This window comes from Lissotriton vulgaris, chromosome 12 (genome assembly GCF_964263255.1).
Source record: "Lissotriton vulgaris chromosome 12, aLisVul1.2, whole genome shotgun sequence".
NCBI lineage: Eukaryota > Metazoa > Chordata > Amphibia > Caudata > Salamandridae > Lissotriton > Lissotriton vulgaris.
Genome location: NC_141700.1, coordinates 758366834 through 758388929, shown reverse-complemented (window position 1 = coordinate 758388929; position 22096 = coordinate 758366834). Strand labels below are relative to the sequence as shown.

Sequence of the window (22096 nt, the reverse complement as noted above, 5' to 3'; positions counted from 1 at the left end):
GGTGGTCTCTGCAGGGGGTCCCGCAGCGGGTGGTCTCTGCAGGGGGTCACGCAGCGGGTGGTCTCTGCAGGGGGTCCCGCAGCGGGTTTTCTCTGGAAGGGGTCCCGCAGCGGGTGGTCTCTGGAAGGAGTTCCGCAGCGGGTCTTCTCTGGAAGGGGCCCGCAGCGGGTGGTCTCTGCAGGGGGTCCCGCAGCGGGTCTTCTCTGGAAGGGGTCCCGCAGCGGGTGGTCTCTGGAAGGGGTCCCGCAGCGGGTGGTCTCTGGAAGGGGTCCCGCAGCGGGTGGTCTCTGGAAGGAGTTCCGCAGCGGGTCTTCTCTGGAAGGGGTCCCGCAGCGGGTGGTCTCTGCAGGGGGTCCCGCAGCGGGTCTTCTCTGGAAGGGGTCCCGCAGCGGGTGGTCTCTGGAAGGGGTCCCGCAGCGGGTGGTCTCTGGAAGGAGTTCCGCAGCGGGTCTTCTCTGGAAGGGGTGCCGCAGCGGGTGGTCTCTGCAGGGGGTCCCGCAGCGGGTCTTCTCTGGAAGGGGTCCCGCAGCGGGTGGTCTCTGGAAGGGGTCCCGCAGCGGGTGGTCTCTGCAGGGGGTCCCGCAGCGGGTGGTCTCTGGACGGGGTCCCGCAGCGGGTGGTCTCTGGAAGGAGTTCCGCAGAGAGTTTTCTCTGGAAGGGGTCCCGCAGCGGGTTTTCTCTGGAAGGGGTCCCGCAGCGGGTGGTCTCTGGAAGGGGTCCCGCAGCGGGTGGTCTCTGGAAGGAGTTCCGCAGCGGGTCTTCTCTGGAAGGGGTCCCGCAGCGGCTGGTCTCTGCAGGGGGTCCCGCAGCGGGTCTTTTCTGGAAGGGGTCCCGCAGCGGGTGGTCTCTGGAAGGGGTCCCGCAGCGGGTGGTCTCTGGAAGGAGTTCCGCAGCGGGTCTTCTCTGGAAGGGGTGCCGCAGCGGGTGGTCTCTGCAGGGGGTCCCGCAGCTGGTCTTCTCTGGAAGGGGTCCCGCAGCGGGTGGTCTCTGGAAGGGGTCCCGCAGCGGGTGGTCTCTGCAGGGGGTCCCGCAGCGGGTTTTCTCTGGAAGGGGTCCCGCAGCGGGTGGTCTCTGGAAGGGGTCCCGCAGCGGGTGGCCTCTGGAAGGGGTCCCGCAGCGGGTGGTCTCTGCAGAGGGTCCCGCAGCGGGTTTTCTCTGGAAGGGGTCCCGCAGCGGGTGGTCTCTGGAAGGGGTCCCGCAGCGGGTGGTCTCTGGAAGGAGTTCCGCAGCGGGTCTTCTCTGGAAGGGGTCCTGCAGCGGGTGGTCTCTGCAGGGGGTCCCGCAGCGGGTTTTCTCTGGAAGGGGTCCCGCAGCGGGTGGTCTCTGGAAGGGGTCCCCTAGCGGGTGGTCTCTGGAAGGAGTTCCGCAGCGGGTCTTCTCTGGAAGGGGTCCCGCAGCGGGTGGTCTCTGCAGGGGGTCCCGCAGCGGGTTTTCTCTGGAAGGGGTCCCTCAGCGGGTGGTCTCTGGAAGGAATCCCGCAGCGGGTGGTCTCTGGAAGGAGTTCCGCAGCGGGTCTTCTCTGGAAGGGGTCCCGCAGCGGGTGGTCTCTGCAGGGGGTCCCGCCGCGGGTTTTCTCTGGGTCAGGAATATCGGACCCGGTGTTCCCAGCCAGAAGGAGCAGCCAGTAACATCCCTTGGGACCTCGGCTGCCAAGCCTCTGCCCCGCCGACGCCGCACCTGTTTCTACGGCAAGCATGGAGAATGCCATGCTCTCCCTGCCAAGGCACTTTCACCTCCCACCCCGCGGAGAAGCCCCTGCTTCCGCTTGCTACCCGCTTCAAGCGCCATGCGGAATTCTGTGGCAATTCAGTTAGCACTCAGTTATTTCCCACTCCAAGCGGTGTAACTGCTAGTTTATTGATTTGTAAAGTAGTAGTGTTGGGGTGTTTCCGCATAGGAGTGGCAGTGGCAGGTGCGGGCGCCAGGTCTGTCTGGCTGGAGGTGGGGAGCTGCTGGGATGCCAAGGGCAGACCCAGCAGCCTCTGCCGTTGGAAGGTTTGACTCTTTGGCCCATCCGCCACAGGAGCTGTGATTACTGCCTGCGCTGTTTGGGTAACTGGCTGCAAAAATAATTCATCCCTTAGAATTGATAGTACTGCAGAGTAGAAAGTTAGGATGACTGCTGACCCGACTAAGACTTCATAGCCTTGAGAAGCTCAAGCTAACGGTGACGACTGTCTGTAACCTTGAATATCTAAATTCATCAGGCACAGAAATACACACAAAGATCTCCTCCTCACCCTCTTCCGTTGTCTGGGCTCTTCGGAGCTGGGGATCCTGGCGGTAGTCAGGAAGTGATGTCACAAGAGGCTACAGCGTTCTACTTCTAGATCGGGGGGGGGGGGGTCATTTCCTTTGACACCAGGAGATGGTGAGGCATTTCTTGTTCTCGCCTTACATCACATGGAAAAAGGTTCAGTGTATTGTCTATGTAGATGAGCTGCTGAGCAGATGGAAATATTCCGGGATCTGATATATGAAAATGTTCAGCAGTGGTATCCAACTCAGGGTCCAGGAGGGTCAGATTTCTGTCAGGTTTTCAGGATAACGACTGGCTGTTAAACTGTACTATGTACATAGATGGTGTGTAAATGAATTCTATGTGGCTATCCTGAGACTTGAGGCATGGATCCTGTTCTCTTCGACCTATGGTTGATCCCAGCCAGGCTGAAATGTACACAGTCTATTGTTAAACAGGTAAGGAGCTTACCCCATATCCAAGAAGGTTGGACGAGATAGCCAGCACTGTAGGAAGTCACAGAGATGATCTTGCACTGTAAGTCGATGCAGAAAGTTCCACATTCAAAGGTAGGTAACAGTATTTCTCCTGTACGAGAGTCCTGTAATAATTTTCGTACTGATTCAGATAATTATCATTCATGAAAGGAACTTTGGAAATTTGTAGACCTCTACATTTGGGCATGGTGTCATGGTACTGCATCTGCAAACTCTAAATACTTGACACATGAGCGAACAGATATTATTTGTTTGTTTTGAGATTTCACAGTGACCTAAGTTAGTAATCATATTTTGTACATAGAATGGCTTCCAATTGGGAACTTACTTTTGGCAGTCCAAACTGTAGTCCATAATGAATTATCCCCATAATTAACTTTGAGCTTATTCCCTTGCAGATATTAAAAGGCTGTATCGCCAGACCGGTGTGGAAGATAAGCCTACAGTGTTCCTCTTCAACGACACCCAGATCGTGGATGAGGCTTTTGTGGAAGATATCAACAACATCTTGAGTTCTGGAGAAGTCCCCAATCTTTACAAGGCTGATGAGTTTGAAGAGGTGTGTCCTTTGATTCAGGCACTTGAATGAGCCCGGCAGCCCATATTCTACTTCTTATTTTAGCAGGGAGCAGTGTGAAGCAGAATGGTGAATGTTGGGAGCGATAACTGAGTGATGGTTTAAAGAGTGCTTCAGGTTTTAATTAATAGTACTTGTTCTGAATCTCCAGTGGATAACCTTTTGAGTGGCGACAGACCAGGTGGGATGTTACACTGAATAGCACTTTGGTACCTTGTTCTGAATCTCCGGCGGATAACCTTTTAAGTAGAGACAGACCGGGTGGGATGTCCCTCTGAATAGTACTTTAGTCACTTGTTCTGAATCTCCAGCGGCTAACCTTTTGAGTATAGACTGACCAGGTGGGATGTCCCTAGGAATAGTGCTTTAGTCCCTTGTTCTGAATCTCCAGCGGATAACCTTTTGAGTAGAGACAGACCGGGTGGGATGTCCCTCTGAATAGTACTTTGGTCCCTTGTACTGAATCTCCAGCGGATAACCTTTTGAGTAGAGACAGACCGGGTGGGATGTCCCTCTGAAAAGTACTTTGGTCCCTTGTACTGAATCTCCAGCGGATAACCTTTTGAGTAGAGACAGACCGGGTGGGATGTCCCTCTGAATAGTACTTTGGTCCTTTGTTCTGAATCTCCAGCGGATAACCTTTTAAATAGAGACAGACCGGGTGGGATATCCCTCTGAATAGTACTTTAGTCACTTGTTCTGAATCTCCAGCGGCTAACCTTTTGAGTATAGACTGACCAGGTGGGATATCCCTCTGAATAGTACTTTGGTCCCTTGTTCTGAATCTCCAGCGGATAACCTTTTGAGTAGAGACAGACCGGGTGGGATGTCCCTCTGAATAGTACTTTGGTCCCTTGTTCTGAATCTCCAGCGGATAACCTTTTGAGTAGAGACAGACCAGGTGGGATGTCCCTCTGAATAGTACTTTAGTCCCTTGTTCTGAATCTCCAGCGGATAACCTTTTGAGTAGAGACAGACCGGGTGGGATGTCCCTCTGAAAAGTACTTTGGTCCCTTGTACTGAATCTCCAGCGGATAACCTTTTGAGTAGAGACAGACCGGGTGGGATGTCCCTCTGAATAGTACTTTGGTCCTTTGTTCTGAATCTCCAGCGGATAACCTTTTAAATAGAGACAGACCGGGTGGGATATCCCTCTGAATAGTACTTTAGTCACTTGTTCTGAATCTCCAGCGGCTAACCTTTTGAGTATAGACTGACCAGGTGGGATATCCCTCTGAATAGTACTTTGGTCCCTTGTTCTGAATCTCCAGCGGATAACCTTTTGAGTAGAGACAGACCGGGTGGGATGTCCCTCTGAATAGTACTTTGGTCCCTTGTTCTGAATCTCCAGCGGATAACCTTTTGAGTAGAGACAGACCAGGTGGGATGTCCCTCTGAATAGTACTTTAGTCCCTTGTTCTGAATCTCCAGCGGATAACCTTTTGAGTAGAGACAGACCGGGTGGGATGTCCCTCTGAATAGTACTTTTGTCCCTTGTTCTGAATCTCCAGCAGATAACCTTTTGAGTAGAGACAGACCAGGTGCGAAGTCCCTCTGAATAGTACTTTAGTCCCTTGTTCTGAATCTCCAGCGGATAACCTTTTGAGTAGAGACAGACCAACTGGGATGTCTATCTTATCATAGTTCTGATGGTAGAGAAGCATCTGTGAAAGGTGAATTTTGCACCATCCTCTATGTAAATTGTCACCTGTTTGGAGGTGCAACCTCGGCTCTGGGTGTGATTGCCAGAAAAAATATATGACAGATTTTGCTTTCCAGATAAACCTGTTGTACTAACAATACAAGCCGATCTCCTTCATTCTGAAAATCACTACTAATGAACCCTTCATAGGCTTTGGAGGCTTTTCAGGAAATTAAGTTGTGGAAAGAATCCACTAGAAACCTTTCCTGCTAGTTTAATGGCATCCTTTCTGAGATGCGGCCCCCTGTTTCTAGTAATATTGCGCTGTTGGGGTTGTATGGTACCACTGCAGATGCTATGCTAACACGTCTGCTCATGTGAGGGCTGCAGGCCATCTCATTGAGGAGCAGAAACTCAACTGACATGACCCTAATGTGAAAGCTGCTGAAAGTGTTGGACCTACCATTGTTGGGTGATATCTAGTGCCCTTTCCTTCATCCCGGGCAAGACAGCAGCTTGCTGGGCAGCAGATGCTATGCATGAGCTTGAATCACTTGAATGCCCGAGATAGCAGAAGTGACCTCCCACACCCTTTGACTGCTGATAGCATCAGAGGCCTGAACCCTTGTCCCACCTTTTAACCACCAGACACAATCATGTTTGCTGCCGAGGTGCTAGGGCAAGAAAAATAAACTACAGTCTCATAACTGTCACGCTCTTCTTGCCACAGGGAGCGAAGGCAATGTAGGCATGGTAGCTCCTTTCTTTTGTAACTATGCATGTCATTTCACCAAACGACCTTGAGTAAAAGAAGAAATCATGTATCTTTTGAAAATACATGTCTTTGTCCTAACCTCCGCACAAGCTCCGGCCCTCAACAGCCTCCGATTAGCTTCTAATAGAATAGGAAAAGTGGTTAAACAAGTGAAAAGTATAGAAACTCAACTGGGCTCTTGGTGTCACATTTCCTTTTTAGATTCTGGCTGAATGTCATCAGTGTCACCATAATAATGTCATCGGTATAGCAGCACAGAATTCCACAGTTCTGTTTCACAATTTCTTATGCATAAAGTAATAACAGCACCCTGTGCCACTTGAGAATTACAGGCATTCGTTACAATACATGCTAGACATGTTTACTTTGCCGGTGCTTGTTGTTCCTGCTCTTGCCTTCATTGAAACTCTCAGATGTCCTTTTATTAGATCTTTCTTTAGCCCAGCAAGGTCTAGCAGTAGGTACTGTGAAGGATTATCCTTTGGCCTTCTTTGCCTTTCTGTGTTTACTGAACTAACTGTCCTTATCTGAAAGAGACCGTAGTTATAGGTTCCTTACTTTAGAATTATCCCCAGGTGTCAGACTGGATTCAGTGAACTTTTTTCTTAGCAGTGCCCCTGTGCGTCGGTAGGTGAAGTCGGTCGACTGCGTTGGTCGTGGTCGCCAGGCTGACATCACAGTGTCTACTTAGATGCCATCCCTGCCCACTGACGTCAGTTCTTTCTTTTTCTGCACCAGCCAGAGCAGATCCGGAGAGAGTGTGCCCCTTAGTCACTTTTTGACAAAAACTTTCTGATAGATACATCTGCCGTGTGGATTCCTCACCTTGTGAATATCCCCCTTGCGTCAGCAACGTTCGGAAATTTTTCTTCGTAGCACGCCGTCGTGGGCGACGTCACAGGAGCACGGCATCGCGCGCGACTCCGTCTGACGTCACCGACCCCATAATAGGCCCACGCCGGCGTGATGACGTCAGTTCCCTTTTTTCCGCGTCTCCGACGCTAACGGTTTTCGGGATCTTCAGCGATACCTAGTATCTTTCTAACTAGTATTTGTCACTGTTTTCTCTCTTGCGACTTTGTTCCTCTCCGGAGATGTCGTCGAGGAAAACAGGCTTTAAGCCATGTAGGTCTTGTGTCCGCACGATGTCGATCACGGACCCGCATAAGGATTGTTTGTGGTGTCTTGGATCAGGCCACGACGTCAAGAACTGTGAGTCCTGTTTCAAGATGAATCCGAAGGCGCTTCGAGAGCGTGAAGCAAAGTTGCTCTTGGCGAAGGTGAAAAAGGACTCTGGGCGGCTTGCGAGATCTACGTCTCGGAGATCGAAGTCGAAGCAGAGGTCGGGGTCGAGGTCGAGATCGGCATCGAGGTCCAGAGCAGGTTCGAGGTCTGGTGACGACTCGAGGTCCAAGGCGAAGTCGAAGTCCAGGGAAAGATCTAGGTCTAAATCTAAGTCGGCTTCCGGGCATGCTTCGAGCTCTTCGAGGAGAAAACATAAGAGGAGGAAGCACAGCTCGAGACATCATTCGGGGAAGGATTCCTCTGACTCGAAGAGAAAGTCTCACAGGCACCGTAAGGACTTTGTCTCTCCTTCACCTGCTTTGTCGAGAGTGGGTTCTCCGGCGCCGGAGCCGGACCCGGAGCCGGTTTCCTCGGAGCATGAAGAAGAGGAGGTGACCCAAGAACCGACTTCGGCGGAGACTCCTGTGAATCCAGAAGGTCAGGGTGAGGATGTGTCGGGTCGGCCTCCATTGCAACATCCGGTAGGTCCGTACCCTTCCTTCCCTGGTCCTGGGCAGGATCCCTCGCATTTTCTCAATGCGATGTTTGGAGTGTATTCTAGGGCGATGTACCCCGCTGGAGCGCCTGGTGGCCCCATGGGTCCGTTATCATACAACCTGGGTATTCCTCAGTCGTATGCCCCTGCTCCGTTTATGCCTTTCATGCCGGCGCCTGTTTCACCTTGGCTCGGTACGGCTCCACCGAGGTCCACGACTCCGCGTGCGGCTTCGCCGACTCCGGATCGACCTCGCAGTCGAGATCGAGGTGCTACTCCTGTTCTTGACTCTCGTCCTTCTGCTTCAGTTCCTCGAGCGACGTCGGAACCGGCTCCGTCGGAGTCGTTACCGGATCCGTCGACTTCGATTCGAATGGAGTGGTCGAGGCGAAGAGCTCAGCGTCTCCTCGAGCAAAAGGATGATGAGAGTTCAGATGTGGAGGAAGGCGAGCTTCCTGATCATGGTGATGACTTCGAAGAGCTTCGGGATGCTAGTGGTCTGGAACTCTCTCCCGAGTGGGGTCTGCCTTCGACTTCTGATGCACCATCAAGGGACGTGGCTCCTTATCACGTGGTTATTAGGAAGGCTGCTGAGCTTCTTAACTTAAAGCTGCCCACGGTGGAGTACAAGCCCAACATTCTCACGGAAGTCCTGCATTCTCCATCCTCTATTGTGGAGCCAACTTTGCCGTTTACTGATGCCTTGTCAGATCCAATTAGGGAAATTTGGAAGAGGCCGTTGTCTGCTCCTGCAGTTTCAAGGGTTATTGCAAGGCGCTATAGGGTGGCTCCTGATGACCCTGCATTTCTTTCTACACATCCGTCTCCGGAAAGTCTTGTGGTTCAGGCGGCTTGTTCTAATAGGGCGGCAGGCTCCTTCCCTCAAGTGCCTGCTGACAAAGAATCAAAAAAAGTGGATCAGGCTGCGAAGAAGACTTTCTCTTCTGGGAGCATGGCTCTAAAGTCGTCAAATGCCACTTGCCTTCTGGGTAGATATGTGCACGCGCTGATGGACTCAGTGAAGCAGCTGTCACCAAAACTTCCTGAGGAGGATAGAAAGAACTTTAATGAAGTCATCTCTGACACTCAGGCTGCGGCTCGCATGGTCATCCAAAGCGGCATGGACACTGTGGATTCAGTTGCCAGAATTATGGGTTCATCCATTGCAACTAGGAGAGCCGCATGGTTAAAGTCATCTGACTTCTCAGCGGATGTGCAATCTACTTTGTTGGACTTACCCTTTGAAGGATCTGGCCTTTTTGGTAAGAAGGCAGATGTGGCCTTGGAAAGGTTTAAAGACAGCCGTGCCACTGCGAGGTCGTTGGGTCTGCAGATGAGAGGGTCTGCAGCCAGAAAGTTCAAGGGTTTTGGAAAATCTTCCTTTCGTCCCTTCAAGCAGGGCCAACAACAGCAGCAGCAGCAGAACCCTCTATACAAGTCCTATAGAGGTAGACAGAGGGGTCGTGGTCGTGGACGTCAAGTCTCCTCTTCCTCCACTTCCTCCAATAATGCCCAACCCCCACCCGCATCAGCAAAGCAGCCCTAGATCCACCATTCTGGATCATGTAGGGCCAGTAGGGGGTCGGCTTACTCACTTTCTACGAGATTGGGAATCGGTTACATCAGATCTTTGGGTTCTCAATCTCGTAGAGAATGGGTATGCACTTCCTTTTCAGGAGTTCCCTCCCAATTACCCTCCTTGCCAAGGTTTTTGCTCGGAGGACCACCTGCTTCTCCTGCAGGAGGAAGTCCTGGCTCTGTTTCGAAAGGGAGCGATAGAGGTGGTTCCAGAGCAGGAGAGGGGTCAAGGGTGCTACTCCCGGTATTTCTTGATTCCCAAGAAGGATGGCAGGCTTCGGCCTATCCTGGATCTCAGGATTTTGAACCTCTATCTCAAACAGGAGAAGTTCAAAATGCTCACCCTTGCTCAGGTTCTTCTGGCGCTGATGGAAGAAGACTGGATGGTGTCGATCGACTTGCAGGATGCGTATTTTCACATCCCAATCCTGAAGTCGCACAGGAAGTATCTCCGTTTTACGGTGGGATCGCAGCACTATCAGTTTGCGGTCCTCCCGTTTGGACTTACTACTGCGCCTCGAGTTTTCACCAAGGTGATGGCAGTGGTGGCGGCGCATCTCAGGAGGTCAGGGATTCCTGTATTCCCTTATCTAGACGACTGGCTGATCAAAGCAGAGTCGCCGGAGATGGTGCTCCATCATCTGCAGGAGACAACTCAGTTGTTACACAGGTTGGGTTTTTCGATAAACGTACCCAAGTCTCACCTGGTGCCCTCCCAGCGCGCAACCTGTTCATAGGTGCAGTACTGGACACGTCTGTATGTCGTGCATTCCCTCCACCTCAAAGGATTCGCGACATACAGGATATGATTCCTTTGTTTTACCCTGGAGCGGTCGTTCCAGTCCTGAAGGTCCTTCGTCTGCTCGGTCTGATGGCTTCTTGCATTCTGTTGGTCAGTCATGCACGCTGGCACATGAGGGCGCTCCAGTGGTGCCTCCGCAGGCAGTGGTATCAGCACAACGGAGATCTCAGGGAGTCTGTGAGGATCTCCAGAGAAACTGCAGCGGACCTGTCCTGGTGGGGCGTGGAAGGCAATCTGTCACAGGGAAAGCCTTTTCAGCTACCTCCATCAGTGGCCACAGTGATATCGGATGCATCCACTCTCGGGTGGGGTGCTCATCTGGGGGACCTGGAGATCAAGGGTCTTTGGTCTCCGGAAGAAAGGTTGTTTCACATCAACCTTCTGGAATTGAGGGCGATACGTTTGGCGCTCAAGGCCTTCCTCCCTTCCCTTCGCGGTCGTTCGGTCCAGGTCCTAACGGACAACACGACTGCGATGTGGTACATCAACAAGCAGGGAGGAGTAGGGTCGCAGTGTCTCTGCAGAGAGGCTCTGCGTCTCTGGTCCTGGGTTCAGGACCATCAGATTTGTCTGGTGGCAAATCATCTGGCCGGGGTTCTGAACGTGCGTGCGGACAGTCTCAGTCGGCAGTTTTCTGCCGACCACGAGTGGAGGCTTCACCCGGAGGTTGTTCTCGACATCTTTCGGATGTGGGGGACTCCTCGGGTGGATCTTTTCGCCACTCGCGAGAATGCTCACTGCCCTTCATTCTGCAGTCTCCAGTATCCGATGCAAGGAGCTTTGGGGGACGCGTTTCAGTTGAGTTGGGGAGATCGACTCCTTTACGCGTTTCCCCCCATACCCTTGATTCCTCGGGTTCTGAGGAAGATTCGTCAAGACCGGGCCCAAGTCATTTTGGTCGCCCCGGATTGGCCGAGAAGGGTGTGGTATTCGGACCTACTCCACCTATCCTCTCACCAGCCGCTCCGTCTCCCTCACAGGGCAGACCTCCTCTCTCAGTTGGAGGGGCAGGTTCTACACCCCCACCTCCAGACATTACACCTTCATGCCTGGAGATTGAACGGGGCAACTTGAGTTCTTTTTCTCTCCCGCACGAGGTGGTGGATGTCATTCTCTCTGCCAGGCGTGACACCACTAAGTCCATTTACTCCTATAGGTGGACAAAATTTGTTTCTTGGTGCAGGGAGAGGGATATTGACCCTTTGAGGGCTCATTTGTCTAATATTTTACAGTTTGCCCTTTATCTGGCGCGGCAAGGTTTGGCTGTGTCCACGGTCAAGGGCTATCTTTCGGCCTTATCGGCGTTTCTTTGTTTGCCGGATCAGCCTTCTCTCTTTAAGTCTCCGGTGGTTGTGAGATTCTTGAGGGGTCTTGTGAATATGTTTCCTCCTACCCCTTTTATTATTCCTCAGTGGGATTTGAATCTTGTGCTGACCTTTTTAATGGGTTCTCCCTTCGAACCCTTGCACAAGTGTCCATTGAGGCTTCTCTCTTTTAAAACTATTTTCCTCGTTGCAATCACCTCGGCAAGGAGGGTAAGTGAGCTTCAAGCTCTAAGTTCCAAACCCCCGTTCCTGACCATTCATGCAGAAAGGATGGTTCTTAGGACCAGGGCTGCTTTTCTGCCTAAGGTGGTGACTCCTTTCCATCTTGGGCAGTCCATTACCCTTCCTACCTTCTATCCTCCCCCTCACCCGTCTAAGGAGGAAGAGAGACTGCATCGCCTGGACCCTAAGCGGGCGGTGTCCTTCTATCTGGACAGGACTAAGGACTTCCGGATGGACGACCAGCTGTTTGTTGGCTTTGCTGGCTGCAAGAAGGGCAGAGCGGTGCACAAGCGCACTCTTTCCAGATGGATAATCCTGTGCATCAAGATCTGCTACTCCCTTGCGGGTAAGGACCCTCCTGAGGGTATTAGAGCTCATTCAACTAGAGCAAAGTCTGCAACATCTGCTTTGTCTAGGGGTGTGCCTGTTGAGGATATTTGCAGGGCCGCGACTTGGGCCTCCCTCCACACTTTCGCGAAGCATTACTGCTTAGATACCGAGGTGAGGAGGGATGGCCACTTCGCGCGTTCTGTCCTCCAAGACTTCCTGGTGTAGCAGAGTGGACACCCTCCTCCGGGAGTGGGGACTGCTGTGGGAATCTATTCACAAGGTGAGGAATCCACACGGCAGATGTATCTATCAGAAGAACAAGTTACTTACCTTCGGTAACGCTTTTTCTGGTAGATACTATATCTGCCTGTGGATTCCTCACTGACCCACCCGCCTCCCCGTTTGTCTACTCTGCTATACCTGGTCTTTCTATATATATGATTATAATACTGTTGTATTGTTTTGGTTCTATTTGTACTGTGTACACTGTATATTTGCATATTTGCTATCGTTGGTCCGTCCGTGTGCCTCGAAGGCACGGAAAAAAGGGCGGAACTGACGTCATCACGCCGGCGTGGGCCTATTATGGGGTCGGTGACGTCAGACGGAGTCGCGCGCGATGCCGTGCTCCTGTGACGTCGCCCACGACGGCGTGCTACGAAGAAAAATTTCCGAACGTTGCTGACGCAAGGGGGATATTCACAAGGTGAGGAATCCACAGGCAGATATAGTATCTACCAGAAAAAGCGTTACCGAAGGTAAGTAACTTGTTCTTTTCGACTTTTGTAGACATCTTTTTCGAGTCCTTCGACTCCTGGTGAACAAATGGATGTCTCACCTTCGGACCGACTTCAAGCCTTGTTACTTCTGTCCCAAGCTGATATTTGTCACGGATCCGCACCTCATGTGCATCTGGTGCCTGGAGCGCAACCAAGACCCAAAGTCGTGCTCCGACTTTCGAGCCATGAACCCAAAGTCTTTCCGGGAGCTGTGCCGAAATCTTCTTGAGACCTGGCAGGCTCCGTGCCGCTCTAGGTCATGGCCGCGAGGAAGGTCTCAGAACTGGTCGCGGAGCCATCACCACTCGTCATCGAAGTCTGTGCACTCCTTTGGTAAGTCGAAGCACAAGAAGAAGGCGAAGAAAGATCGTCGCTCTTCACCTTATCCCCGTCCGTTGGCCGACGTGGGATCGGAGCATCGTCTCTCTCCAGCTCCGCCTTCGGACCCCGCTTCTGGGTCGATTCCGTGCTTCTCTCCCTTTCCGGGAGCCGGAGTGTCCCCTCCCAGCTTCAAGCTTTCTACGAAGTGCTTCATACTGGATTCAAGCTAGCCTGGCTGATGAAGGGTGATGCCCTGAAACCGGTCCCAGGATGCTTGTTTCTGTTCCAGTGAGGACCTGGTTTGGCAGTTCGGGCTGGACTGATCCCATAAGGAACAGGGTCAAGACTGATTTGCATACGCCCAGGTCCAAAGTGGTGTGGTGAGCAAATTAATGATGGAATAAACCCAGATACTTGTGACTGGGGGTGAATGTTTGCATTGTCCAGCATTCCGTCCATCAATTGTTTCTTTTGCAAATGTTGCCCTAAGTTGGAAGAGTATGCCCAGACGTGGGTCCTGTGCTCACTACACCACTAGATTCAAGCTAGCTTGGCTTATGAAGGGTGATGCCCTGAAACCGGTCCCAGGATGCTTGTTTTCGGTCCAGGGGGGACCTGGCTTAGCAGTTCGGGCTGATTTGCATATGGCTGGGTCCAAACAGGGGTGGTGTGGTGAGCAAAAGAATGATGGATTAAACCCATTAGGCTGGCTGATGAAGGGGGATGCCCTGAAACCGATCCCAGGATACTTGTTTCCGGTCCAGGGAGGACCTGGCTTAGCATTTTGGGCTGGACTGTTCTCATAAGGAACAGGGTCAAGACTGATTTGCATTATGGATGGATCCATACTGAGGTGGTGTGGTGAGCAAAGTAATGATGGATTAACACCATCGCTGCTAGTGATATTTTCCCCCTGTGCTGGAATTTTGAAAACTACATTGAGTATGACGAGCTGGGCTCGTCATGAGCCTGGAAGGGGTTAAACCCAGATCCTTGTGAGGGGGGGGGGGGGAATGTTTGGATTGTCCAGCATTCCGTCCATCAATTGTTTCTTTTTCAAATGTTGCCCTAAGTTGGAAGGGTATGCCCAGACGTGGGTCCTATGCTCACTACACCACTAGATTCAAGCTAGTCTGGCTGGTGAAGGGTGATGCCCTGAAACCGGTCCTGGGATGTTTGTTTCCAGTATAGGGAGGACCTCGCTTGGCAGTTTGGGCTGGACTATTCCCATAAGGAACAGGGTCAAGACTGATTTGCATATGGCTGGCCCCATGGTACCCTTCAAAGGAGGAGGAAAGATTTCACTGCTCTGGTCAAAGAAGGGCATTGAGTTTATACATAACATTACGAAAGACTGTTGGGTAGATGGCAAGGTCTTTGTCGGGTGTGAGGAAAGATAAGGTAATGTAAAAGAGGACCCTTTCAAGATGGACAGTTCTCTTTACCAAGGTCTGCTATGCACTGGCCAAAACACATACCTCGGATGGTCTGAGTGCTCATTCAGAAAGGCAGAGGCTGCTACAGTGGCTTTAGGGTGCTGTAGGTAGTGTGAGATTGCTAGAATATAAGAGCTGTGAGATTCCTCACAGTAGCATCAAATTCCTACTCTGCGAACTTGGTGAGCGCTGTCATGTGTTATGACTACTAGTCTTTGAGAGTGCTTCTGGTGGTGTGTGACTGCCAATCTGGTGGCTGTGAAGTACTGTTGGTACTGCATGACATTTATTATGCGACGGGTATAAAAGTGCTTCCTGCTGAGTTTATTATGAAACAGGTATAAGAATACTTCCTGCAGTCTGTAACTGGTACTAAAATAAGGGGTTTGCCAGTTCATTTTCTAGTGGGTGTCTGCTAGTCTGTTAAGAGGTGTGAGAGTCCTGTTGATGTTTTGCATTTCTTCCATAAATGTTATAGCAGGTCCCCTCGTGTGTTTGTTGATGCCATGACAGACGTGACAGTGTGAACTTAAACAATGGACGAGTCTTACTCTTAAAATAACACTGTTGCGATCCTTCATAAGCAAGTCTCTTCCTCCACTTGTGAGCCTATACGGTCTGCATTTGTGCACATAGGGCTAATTCACAAACTACCTTTTCTAGTATATTTAGTAGTACTATATCCCCTTTGCTGCTTCTGCCGGCCAACGGCCGTCGCAAGCACTACCTTCGTAGTGCTGCGCACATCCGTTGGCCGACGCAGCCCCGCCCACCTAATTAAATCGCTGCACTGCGGCGGAATTCGCGCCGCGGTTAAGCGGATATTAGTACTCCTAACGTACTATAAAATGCTATTCATTAACAGTGGCGGCCCATGCAGGTAAGCTCGGGGGGAGGGTGCAAATGACAAACAACGGAATTGGCAAAATAAAATAAATAAATAAAACCATTTACTTTGCATTTGCCGCATCGCCGACTCAGCAGTGCGGCTAGCACAAGATAAGTGGTTTTATTTATTTTATTATCGCCATTCCATTGTTTATCACTTGCACCCCTGCCATGCCACACAGCGCTTACCTGCATTGGCCACCACTGTTCATTAACCAACATGCGTACGTTAGTGCCTACACCACTAGCACTAAACGTGGAAAGGACAGGAGGGAAGTGGATGGAAAATAGGAAATATTTACTACTAAATGGGAGGGGTTAAGGTAGGAGATGAGGTATTTAGGAGAGCTAATGAGGAGTTTAGGGAGGGGCATGCATTGACCCACAAAATAACAAGCCCATTGCTATTCACGATTTGTACTTTTATAGTTACTAAAGGTGAAAATGGCCCAAAACATGAGTAAATGTACTCCAGTACAGAGCCAGAGTAAGCCCAGCACCACACATGGCCAAACACAAGTACTGCAACACCCTCCCATAGAAAATAATAGAGGCTGGAACTTCAAATAAAAGCCAGTAGAAAGTGTTGTTAAATTAAATTAACTTATTTAAACTTTTAAAAAATATTAATATTTTAATGTCGAGCAAAATAAATATATATAAATTAGACATAATGAATAATTTATTATAACATATGTTAATAACATTTTTCAATTTAAAAAAAATGATGTAACTAATTTGAAAAATAATGCTTTATAAAAATCATTCTGTACATAATTTAATAAGTTTTACTACACAATAAATATATATACATTTTTTACTGTAGATGTTTTTTATTTAAATCTTGAGAAAAACAATTTAGTTTCTTGTATTCAAAGTAATTAAACATTTCATTCAAAATTAAGTTAGAAATGCTGGGGTGCTTCTATTTTCTTCAACAATTAAATATATTACATTTATTTACATTATTATTTATCCTAAAAATATCTTTGCTATTTTTTTAAACTTTACTAACCTTTGAACTATCCCTATATTTTACCATAGGGAAAATCTGCGCCCCAGTGGTAGAGATTTCAGCCTACATGCCAAAAGTGGCAAGACAAGTAGTAACTTTACACTTATAAATTAAACTCCACCCAATGAATTCACAAGTGACTTCCCCATTAACTAACTTTGAGCATGCGGTCGTGTTCCCAGTCTGCACACGACCTCCGTGGGGTTCCTAGATACTCACCTAGAACGGTTCCTTGGGTCCGCAGCTCTCCTATTTCGCCTGGGTCCATTCTTGCCTTGAGTATGATTCGCATTCCACTATTTTAATATATGGTTTAGTCTCCCCCTGGAGACTACTGTGTAATTGTGCTATTTCCAAGTACTATTCCGAAAGTACTGTGTGTATTGTGTTTATATCTCCAGGTGTGAGATAATACAATGTGTTAGTGAGTGTTTGTAATAAAATACATATTTTTATAAGTACTCTGTGTAATTCTTTTTCACTTAACCTATACCATAAGACTAAGTACTGGTAAAACAAGCTGCTTTATAACCCCTCTTGATTAAGCCTGAAGGTTGCTCTCCGCAGCGACCACTTAGAGTGCTTACTAAGGTGGTCAAAGACCACTAAAATCACAAACAAGATTGTCTGGATTGATGCAGGGTGCTACAACTACACAAGTGAGTACAACATACTAAGCCAGACTCTCTCAATGAGTGAATCTTTTTAGAAAAAATAAATCCAAGGATGAGAGGAAAAGTAAATCTGGGGAAGAGGAAGTGTCTCCTTCTAGGAAAAGTAAGGAAAAGTAAATCGAGGGAAGAGGGAGTGCCTCCTCTTTGGAAAAATAAATCTGGGGAAGTGGGAGTGTCTCCTCTTAGGAATAATAAATCCTGGATGATGGAATGACCCCTCTTAGGAAAAGTAAATCATGGGAAATGGAGTGTATCCTTTTAGTAAAAGTACAATCAGGGAAGAGGGATGTCTCTTTTTACGAAAAATAAATCTGAGGATGAAGGAATGTCATCTCTAAGTAAAAGTAAATCAGAGGAAGAGAGAGTGTCTCCTGTAAGGCAAAGTAAATTTGGGGATGAGAGAGTTTCTCCTCTTCTGTTTTTGTTCCAACCCTAACTGCAAAGCCAGGGAAGTCTGCCCAAGGTTTTCCTTGATCGTCACTTGGTAGATTCATCTCAGTCTCTAATATCTTGTCTTTGAGCTCAAACCTGTGCCATCTGAGTACAATATGTGAGAGATAAAGGCCTGTGCCTCTTATTCTCTCAGTAAAACCGTAGAACATTGCACATTCCTGGTCACAATGTGGAAGTGGGTAGAAAAAGTGACACAGGACTGCCACATCAAAGCCCCTAGTGCTTATAACCCACGTTACAGTAAAAGAAACAGCTGCTTTGTGGGCTAGCAGTGCACCTGTGTGAAACATAGCAGCTACATCTATTCCCATGAACCCTCCCAGCCTGGTGGTCGTTGACATTGTCTGCCCAACCTTAAATAGGGGCTGATGTTTGAAATTCACAACCTCTTTCTCTTTTGCAGATACATGTGGCACTCGCAGACCTGGCCAAGGCCAATAACATCCCAGATACCCCAGATAGCATCTTCAATTACTTGATTGAGCGTGTGAGGAACAACCTGCATATCGTGCTGTGCATGAGTCCTGTCGGGGACCCCTTCAGGTGAGCAGAGTATTGTCGGGCAGGAAGTGGATACTGCACAGTACCGGACTGGTAACCCAAAGCATCCCTAGCAAATGTTGTCAGACCATCCCCCATACGGTGCATAGGGAGCGAGGAGAGAGGATGTGGCCTAGTGGCTAGGGCAGTCAATCTCAAATCTGGGGAACAGGGTTCTAGTCTTGGAAATGACGCCCAACATCCTGTGATTCTGGGCAAATCACGTAATCTTCCTGTACCTAACAAAAATGTATGTGTGCTCATGTAAATGCAATTGGTGCTCATGTAAAGCGCTCTAATACCCGATACATTCGGGTCAAGTTTGCACTATTTAAAAAGAGGCTGACGACTTCTATGTGGGCTGGGGGTGGGGTGTTCTCCCCCAAGAAACTTTTGTAAAAAAGAAAAGCCAAAATGGTTCATTTTACAATACATTTGTTATTACATATTCACTGTTTTGACTTTCCAAGCATAGTAAATAGTAAATGAGGACCTGACATAAGCACCCAGGCCAGAAATCATGGGAATGTCACACATAAGCACCCAGGCAATAAACTGTGGAAATATCACACATAGCACCAAGGCCAGAAAGCATGGAAATGTCCCACATTAGCACCCAGGCCAGAAAGCATGGAAATGTCCCACATTAGCACCCAGGCCAGAAAGCATGGGAATGTCCCACATAAGCACCCAGGCCAGAGAGCATGGAAATGTCACACATAAGCACCCAGGCCAGAAAGCATGGGAATGTCACACATAAGCACCCAGGCCAGAAAGCATTGAAATGTCACACATAAGCACCCATCCCAGAAAGCATTGAAATGTCACACATACGCACCCAGCCCAGAAAGCATTGAAATGTCACACATAAGCACCCAGGCCAGAAAGCATGGGAATGTCCCACATAAGCACCCAGGCCAGAAAGCATGGGAATGTCACACATAAGCACCCAGGCCAGAAAGCATTGAAATGTCACACATAAGCACCCAGCCCAGAAAGCATTGAAATGTCACACATAAGCACCCAGGCCAGAAAGCATGGGAATGTCACACATAAGCACCCAGGCCAGAAAGCATTGAAATGTCACACATTAGCACCCAGCCCAGAAAGCATGGGAATGTCACACATAAGCACCCAGGCGATAAATCGTGGAAATGTCCCACATAAGCCCTTAGTCCATAAACCATGGAGATGTCACACATAAGCCCCCAGACCATAAACCATGGAGATGTCACACGTAAGCTCTCAGGCCAGAAAGCATGGGAATGTCACACATAAGCACCCAGGTCATAAACCGTGGAAATGTCACACACAAGCACCCAGGCCATAACTGTGGTAATGCCACACATAAGCACCCAGGCACTAAACCATGGATATGTCACACATAAGCACCCAGGTTATAATCCACGGAAATGTCACACAAAGGCACCTGGGCTAGAAAGCATGGAAATGTCACACATAAGTATCCAGGCCATAAACCGTGGAAATATTACACATAACCACCGAAGGCAGAAATCATAGGAATGTCACACATAAGCACCCATGCCAGAAAACATGGCTATATCACACATAAGAATTGGAAAGTCACACAAAGGCACCAAGGCCAGAAAGCATGGAAATGTCACACATAAGCAGCCAGGCCAGCATAGAAATGTCACACTTAAACACCCTGGCCAGAAAGCATAAAAATGTCACACAAAGACACTCGAGCCAGTGGCGATGGAACAAATTTCAGAGTGTCGGTGCTGCCATCAATGTTACATCACTGAAGTCATAGGATTGTGAAAAATCCAAGCATCTCACAAAGAAAAGGATTGCAAATGAGCCTTTCCCATTCCAGCGGAGGTGGTGATGGTGTGGTATGTATGCAGTGGAGCACTTTGAAGACAACTGTTGCAAACATATTACAAAAGCATGATGTGGTAGCGCACCGTCATTTTACTGGCAGAACACTTTCCATTGAAATGACTTGCAAAACTATGTACCATTCAAATGATAATGAGTGGAAATTGTGGTTCACAAAATATTTACTATTTGCACATCTGCAAGTAAAGTGTCTTGATATATTTTGATCCTATTAAAATCATTATCTGAAAGAAACACATTATAGATTCCTTACCTTAGAATTACCCTGAGGCGTCAGACTGGATCCGGAAAGTTTTCGTCAGCAGTACATCTGCACGTTGGAAGGTGGTGTTGGTCGGCTCCACGTCTGTCGTTGGCGTCATGGTCGCCGGGATGTCATCGCTGGAGCTACTTAGAGGCAGCCCTCATGTCAGTTCTTTCTTTTTCCATGCCAGCCAGCTCAGATCCGGGAAGAGTGGTACCTCAGTCATTTTTTGACTATTTTTTTCTCTACTTTTGTCAACTACTTGTTTCAGGTCTTCGACTCCTAAGGTGCACAAGGGATGCCCGGCTTCAAGCCCTGCAGTTCCTGTCATCGAATGATGTTGGTGACAGATCCGCACCACGTGTGTCTTTTTTGCCTGGAGCGCGACCACGACCCCAAGTCGTGCTCCGACTGCCAGTCGATGGTGCCGAAGGCTTTGCAGGAGCGGTCCCAAAAGCTGCTTTAGCACCAGAAATCGGCTGTGCACCGTTCGAGGTCCCGGTCGCGACAGAGGTCGAGGGACCGGTCGCGGAGCCACCATCATTCCGGTTCCAAGTCTTCAAAGTCTTCGCACTTGGGGTCGGGTAAGTCGAAGCATAAGAAAAAGTCAAAAAAGCATCATCGTGTGAGAAGTTGGCCTGATATATAGTGCTCACTATTCTAGTGATCACTGTGTATCATACCAAACGACCCTTATTGATGATTGGTTGTAAGTCAACCTTACAGACCAGCTATCCTAGTAGCATGGACAAGAGCAGTCTTTAGGCTAAACTCTAGAGGGCGTGTTAAGCCAGCTGTTATACCATCACATATACCCCTTGAACACCAAGTGAAAGGACACCACACAAGTTGTTATGAAAATAAAGGATATTTATTTATAACAAGTCTACCCTGAACTCTTTATGAGTCAGGGAGCTAAGCACAATACAAAACTCTTAAGAAAATACTTCAAGTTGCACAATTTACACAAATGCCCGAGGGGCACGAAAAACCATATACTCTAAAAGTGGAATGCGAAATACTAGCAGGTAAGTAACAAGATCCAGAGGCTTCAGGATCGCTAGGACTACACTACTGAACCCTAAGGTTAGGAGCAGGAGGCCTAGGGAGATCGGGTGCAGAGTGTGCACTCTCACGCGGGATGCGGGACAAAGTCTATGGAGGCTAGTATTTCTAAAGTCACTGTTTCCGTATGAATCCGACTAGGTAGACTAAAAACGAAAAAGGATCTGGACACTTAGATAGTGAACCTACGTTGGAGCACCGAAATGCTCAGGTTACCTAGCCCAGGGGCCGCGGCTGCATAGGGTTCAAAAGACGTCGGGAATCCTCGTTGTAGTCTATGGAGCCTGAAAGAAGAAGTTGCTGGCAGGCGACTAGTGAAGATGTTCGATGTGATCCAAGCTTGGATCGGTGATGAAGATGACCTGAAAGCAGAGGGGACTCAGTTCTTAATCACTAGCCAGTGATTGTGTGGGCACCAGGATGGCACCGGATGAAGTCACCTCGACCAGGTGAGTGGGCGACGCTGGACTCTGCTGTCACTCGGACCAGGAGGCGTTGTCGGCGACCTGGCACGCGACTAGGTCCTGCCCATGGGTGGGACCAGGAGGGGGTGGTTACACCCCTCTCCTTTGTCCAGTCTCTCCCCAGGTCAGGGGCTGGGGTGCCCCTGGAACTGGTTTGAGCCGGCATATGCACAGTGAGCACCGGGGTGCCACTTGCAGTCACCTTCCTCTCAGCCCTGCCTACCTGGGATACACAAAACCCTGTCTGGGATGGTGCTAGCACCGCCCCTGACAGGAAACCCTTTGTCCGAGCTCTGCTCGCTGGAAGGACTCCCAGCAGCAGGAGGTCAGACTTGTGTCTGTGGTGGCAGCATCCACTTTGTGATGCTGAGGCTCGAGTTAACTTTAACCGGGGTTCACAGTTACATACATGTTGTGTCCCTTTAGAAGGGTGGAATGCTAACCCCGTCACCAGAATTGGCGAGGGGTTAGTATTCCAATTCGTATGACACCTTACTCGACATGTTTTGATAAAGCGATACCAAAGATAGCAAATAACCGCGAGGATTATAATGCACTTAAGAGTATATGGTACGCGTTATCAT

General features: G+C 49.3%; 1 protein-coding gene across 1 annotated transcript in view; it reads left to right on the top strand.

Moving 5' to 3' along the window:
- DNAH2 (dynein axonemal heavy chain 2) overlaps window positions 1–22096 on the top strand; it is a 2538822-nt gene that overhangs the window by 1906834 nt on the left and 609892 nt on the right. Inside the window, exons 57-58 of the mRNA XM_086946066.1 lie at window positions 3135–3295; window positions 17737–17876. Coding sequence (XP_086802192.1) covers window positions 3135–3295; window positions 17737–17876 — 301 coding nt within the window. The remainder of the gene's footprint in view (window positions 1–3134; window positions 3296–17736; window positions 17877–22096) is intronic.